At 34.3% G+C, this 6428-nt stretch overlaps 1 protein-coding gene across 1 annotated transcript; it reads left to right on the forward strand.

Moving 5' to 3' along the window:
• The first annotated feature begins 5290 nt into the window (after positions 1 to 5290).
• LOC127137297 (uncharacterized mitochondrial protein AtMg00820-like) lies at positions 5291 to 5800 on the forward strand. Its single transcript, XM_051063767.1, has 2 exons — positions 5291 to 5422; positions 5519 to 5800. Exons 1-2 carry the CDS (start codon positions 5291 to 5293, stop codon positions 5798 to 5800), a joined length of 414 nt encoding a protein of 137 aa, XP_050919724.1.
• The last annotated feature ends 628 nt before the right edge of the window (positions 5801 to 6428 follow it).

Below are 6428 nucleotides of genomic sequence, written 5' to 3' on the forward strand. Positions count from 1 at the left end.
TATTCTATTAACTATAATAAATAAGGATATCTTAGTAAATGATATTAATTTTATCATTAAAATTAATAAATTTAATTATTTTTTTAAGAATGGTGCATAACGAGTTAAGACACCTATTATGAGACGGAGGGAGTAACTTTCTTCTTCTTCTTCTTCTTCTTCTTCTTCTTGGAGAGAAATCTTGAAGATGAGTGCTAGGGCTTGAGGGAAGAACACTAATTCACCTTGCTTTTGCCAAAAAAATTAAAATCTAAAGTAAGGGAGAGAATTATTTGTCTATGTGTGCCAAATCATGAAAGGATATAGAGGTTCCCTTAACCTCCAATAGGGTTTGTTATTACCTTGATAAATTATGATGAATATATGACAATGATACTATTTTCAAATGCTATGTTTTGATTTGTAATTGTGTGTATTGATATGTGGTTGTTGTGGTTCTTGAGAATTGATGAGAAATTAGGTGTTTTAGGGTGTTATTTTACGTGATAAATTAATGAGAGAAGCTCTAGTTTATATTATTGTTAGAATGTGATTTTAGATGTTTTAATATAATCAATTGGGGATGGTTTGGTGATTGAGGGTTTGGGTTTGAGGAATTCACCGTAACAGAGAAATCTGGGAAATTTGAAAATCTAATGAATGTCAATCGATTGACCAAGGGAAGCAATCAATTGATGGAGTTTAAATTTTGGAAAATTGAAGGGAGTCAACTGATTGACGTAGCAGTACAATCGATTGATAGTTTATAAAAAGTGATTTTTTTTGTGCTATATGTAATCGATTGTAGCTGGTGTCAATCGGTTGTCATGCATGCTTCAGAAACATGATTTTTTAGACTAGGAGTTAAAGACAATCGGTTGTCACCCAATGATAATCGATTGTTATTGTAGTATCTTTAGCAAATTTTTCAGTTTCGCGACTGCAACATGCTTTGACGTTTTACCTCATAACTTTGTAATCGTGCATCCAAATAACGCTCCGTTTGAAGCGTTAGAAAGATAACACTCAGAGATATAACATGATAGGGATATGTTAATTGTTTGAGTATTATTACTATGCCTACTATATGGGTGAATTTTTTGTTTATATGTTCGGTTAATGAATTGTTGACATATCCCGAAGATTTTGGTCATAACTTTCATTCCGTAAGTGAAATTCTGGTATGTAGATAACAAATGTCGTATATGATATTACAACACCAGGATCAGACATTGCCACAATAGAAATAATTACAATGTTAAAGTAAATAGCAGGAAGTAAATAACACAGGTCAATTGTTAACCCAGTTCGGTGCAACGCCACTTACATCTGAGGGCATCCAAGCCCGGAAGGAAATCCACTATGATAGTATTAGTTTAAAGTTCTAAGCAACCTCTGGTTTTACAAAATTCTCACCTAATCATAACCATTGGAATTTATATCTAAGACTCTCCTAGATATGAGATCCTTCTAACTTATCTTCAATCATACAACAGTGATAACAACTTATAACAATAAACAGAAGACACACTTACAATGAAACAAAATTCACTCTTGCTTACTGGATTATGAGTGATTCACAATTATAACTCAAAAAATCAGTCCAATTCAAGCACCTAAGTGATACAAGAATGTCTCACAAATAACAATGAACAAACTAAACCCTAACAAAGATTATCACAAATGAAGTTGCGTATGTAATAGTCTCTGTTAGGGTTTAGTTTGTTTATTTTTATTTGTGAGCCATTCTTGTATCACTTAGATGCTTGAATTGGACTGATTATTTGATTTGTAATTGTGAATCACTCATAAGCTTTTAAGCAAGAGTGGATTATGTTTCATTGGAAGTGTGTTTTCTGTTTATTTTTAGAAGTTGCTATCATTGTTGTGTGATTGAAGGGAAGTGAGAAGGGTCTCATATCTAGGAGAGTCTTAGATAGAAATTCCAAGGGTAGTGATTAGGTGAGAAGTTAGTAAAACCAAAGGTTGTTTAGAACTTCTAACTAATACTACCATAGTGGATTTGCTTCCTGACTTGGATGCCCCCGGATGTAGGATGTAGGTGACGTTGCACCGAACTGGGTTAACAATTGACCTGTGTTATTTAATTCCTGCTATTTACTTTAACACTATAATTATTTCTATTGTGACAATGTTCTGATCCTAGTGTCATGACATTGTATACGACATACGTTATTTGTGTACAAGAATTTCAATTGGCATCAGAGCAGGCACCCTGTTCTGTTTTGGGTGAGGTTCAGAGAGATGTTTTCTGGTACTATGGACAAGGAAGGAGGATTTGCTAACAGACCACCTATTCTGGATGACACCAAATATGATTACTAGAAGGCGTGTATGGTAGCTTTTCTAAAATCTAGGGATAACAAAACCTAGAAAGTTGTTATCAAAGGTTGGAAACACCCTGTGGTGAAGGACAAATATGGGAAGGACATGACTTATTTGAAGCCATAAAAGGAATGGTCTAAGGAAGTAGATGAACTTGCTCTGGGAAACTCCAAAGCTTTGAACGCCTTGTTCAATGGGGTTGATAAAAATATATAAAAGTTAATAAATTCATGTACCAAGGCCAAAGATTCTTGAGAAATTCTCAGAACCACTCATGAAGGCACATCTAAGGTCAAAATGTCAAGACTTCAACTTCTCACCACCAAATTTGAAAATCTCAGGATGAAAGATGATGAGTGCATTCATGATTTTCACATGAATAATCTTGACATTGCTAATTCATCTAGTGCCTTGGGAGAGAAGATACCAGATGAGAAGCTGGTTATAAAAATTCTCAGATCGTTGCCTAAGAAGTTTGACATGAAGGTCACAACTATTGAAAAAGTCCAAGACATTTGCAACATGATAGTTGATGAGCTTATTGGATCACTTCAAACTTTTGAATTGACTATCAGTGATAGATCGGAAAAGAAGATTAAGAGTATAACTTTTACCTCCAACACTGAGGATGAAGAGAATCAATGTAACATGGAAACTGATGAAGGAATTTCTAATGTCATTGTGGTTCTTTGGAGGAAATTCAATAAGGTGTTGAATATAATGGATAGGAAGTTAAGACCCAATGTCAAGAACATGTTATTCGACATCAGTAAGAATAATGATTCTTAGAGAAAAGCAAGAACAAAGGAAAATACCAATCAAGGAAAAGGTATTGAGTGTCACGGATGTAGGGGTTTTGGTCACGTTAGATCATAATGTCCCACATATCTCAAGAAATAAGAGAAGGGAATGTTTGTTTCTTGGTCTGATGATTATTCTTAAGGTGAAACTAATGATGAAATTGCTAAGCATGTTACAACCTTCCCAGGTAGATATGAACCTAATGAAGATTCCTATGATGAGGATGTTTCTTATGAAGAATTGGTTATTTCATATAGAGAGCTCTGTGTCAGAAGTGAAGAAGTGTGTAATATAGGAGAAAATAAAAAGAGAATTATTACTCAATTGCAGGTTGAAAAATAGAATCTTATATCTACTATCTTTGGTCTTCAAGATGAGGTAACCCTATTGAATTTTAAACTTGAAAACATGACAAAATCAGTAAGAATGTTGAAGAATGGGTATGATATGTTAGATAAAATTCTTTAAGTTGGAAAAGGGGCCGGAAACTTAAGAGGTATAGGTTTTGATTACGAACCTCTAAAAGGAAAAACCCATGTGAAAAAATTTATTCCTCCAGAAAGGAAGTATGAGCCCATGATGTCAAACCAAATGTTACAACATCCTGCCATACATCAGGAAACTCAAACTAAAGTCAATTTTTTTGCCTTGTAAATGTCATTACTATGGTAAATATGGACATATAAAGCCTTTATGCTACAGACTGTATGATTATCCAAAACATCCAACATATCCTAGGGATAATCATGTGATTATTAAACTAGAAAGGAGTGGAAACCTAAGGTTATTGTCTCTATTCTTATAGCCCATACTTCTCTTAGAGCTTCATCTAGAGAAGACTTGTACTTTGACACTGGTTGTTCAAGACACGTGACAGGGGTCAAGAAGTATTTGGTGGATATTAAATCTTATTCCTATAGGTTTGTCACGTTTGGTGATAGAGATAAAGGTGAGATCAATGGTATATGAAATATAGGTTCCACTGTTCTTCCTAGACTAGATGATGTTCTGCTTGTGAAAGGACTGACTGCAAATCTCATAAGTATTAGTCAGTTATGTGATCAAGTTTTAAAAGTCAATTTCACCATGTCAGGATGTTTGGTTACAAATGAGAAGAATGATGCTATGATGAGAGAAGTTAGGTCTAAAGAGAATTTATATTTATGGATGCCATTAGAAACTACTTGTTCTTCCACATGCTTAATGTTAAAGGAAGATGAAGTCAAGCTATGGCACCAAAACTTTGGACATTTGAATCTCAAAGGTATGAAGAAGATTATGTCTGAGGTAGTTATTAGAGGTATACCAAAGATCAAAGTTTATGAGGGTAAAGTCTATGGTGAGTGTCAAATTGGGAAGCAAACCAAGATGTCACATCCGAAGTTGCAACATCTGGCTACTTCCAAAGTTTTAGAACTTCTTCATATGGATTTAATGGGGCCTACACAAGTTGAAAGTCTTGGTGGAAATAGGTATGTTTATATGGTTGTTGATGATTTATCAAGGTTTACTTGGGTGAATTCTATTAGAGAAAAATCAGACACTTTTGAGGTATTCAAAGACCTTTGTTAACGCCTCCAAAGAGAGAAGGAAAATGTGATTGTCAGAATCAGAAGTGACCATGGAAAGGAGTTTGAAAATGATTTTTTTTTCTAAATTTTGTTCTTCTCAAGGTATTGGTTATGAGTTATCATCTCCCACCACTCCTCAGCAAAATGGAGTTGTTGAACGCAAGAAAAAAACATTACAAGAGTTATCTAGAGTCATGCTTCATGCAAAAAATCTTCCTTATCATTTTTGGGCTGAAGCAATGAACACTGCTGGCTATATCCATAATCGTGTTACTCTGAGAGTTGGTACCTCATCTACTCTATATGAATTGTGGAAAGGAAGGAAACCTATTGTTAAAAAATTTCTCGTGTTTGGGAGTAAATGATACATTCTGTTTGATCGTGAATAGAGGAGAAAAATGGATCCCAAAAGTGATGAAGTGATATTTCTTTTCTACTCTACAAATAGCAGAGCTTACAAGGTATTTAACTCCAGAACCAAGATCATGATGGAATCAATTAATGTTGTGGTTGATGATTCAATTATTGTGAGATTGACTGATGTCGATGAAGATGTTGGAAAATCATCTCAGTAGACTAATTCTTTAGAAAATATGGAAGACATTGAGTCCAACATTGAGGCAGTAAGGGCTGAATCAGATAACCCTCAAGCAAAAAAAGTTCACTATATTAGAAATCATAAAGATCATCTAAAGGAACTTATTATTAGAAATCTTGATGAAGGGGTCACCACTAGATCCAGAGATTTGATATCCAATTTTTGTTCTGTCTCAAAATTGGAACCTAAAAATGTGAAAAAGGCCTTGGCTGATGAATTATAGATCAATTCTATGCAAGAAGAACTACGTCAGCTCAAAAGGAATGAAGTGTGGGACTTAGTTCTAAGGCGTGGAGGAATGAATGTTATTGGCACACAATGGATTTACAAGAATAAATCTGATGAAAAGGGAATTGTGACAAAAAACCAGGCCAAACTTGTAGCTCAAGGATATAACCAAATTGAAGGAGTTGATTTTGATGAGAATTTTTCTCTTGTTTCTCGTCTTAAATCCATAAGATTGCTCTTAGGAGTGGCATGCATGCTAAAATTCAAGTTATTTTAGATGGATGTGAAAAGTGCCTTCTTGAATGGGTACTTAAATGAAGAGGTATATATTGAACAACCCAAAGGTTTCATAGATCCTAGCTTTCTAGATCATGTTTTCAAACTGAAGAAATCTCTATATGGTTTAAATCAAGCACCTAGGGCTTGGTATGAAAGGTTAACAGAGTTTCTTGTCAACAATGACTATAGGAAACAGGGAATAGACAAGACCTTGTTTGTTAAGGAAGAGGATGTAAAATTCATGATAGCTCAAATATATCTTGATGACATTGTGTTTGGAGGGATGTCAAACTAGATGGTCCAACATTTTGTCAAGCAAATGCAATTTGAACTTGAGATGAGTCTTGTTGGTGAATTAACTTATTTTCTTGGTCTTCAAGTTAAACAAATGTACGATACTATCTTTATTTCTCAAAGCAAGTATGCTAAGAATATAATGAAGAAGTTTGGCCTAGAAAGTGCTAATCACAAAAGGACACCTGCATCAACTCACTTGAAATTAACTAAGGATGAAAAAGGTGTTAATATGGATCAAAGTTGTATAGGTGTATGATTTGTAGTCTTTTGTATCTTACAGCTAGAAGACCAAACACCACTTTTGCTGTAGGAGTATATGCTAGATATCA

The sequence above is a fragment of the Lathyrus oleraceus genome, chromosome 4, assembly GCF_024323335.1.
Source record: "Lathyrus oleraceus cultivar Zhongwan6 chromosome 4, CAAS_Psat_ZW6_1.0, whole genome shotgun sequence".
NCBI classification, from domain to species: domain Eukaryota; kingdom Viridiplantae; phylum Streptophyta; class Magnoliopsida; order Fabales; family Fabaceae; genus Lathyrus; species Lathyrus oleraceus.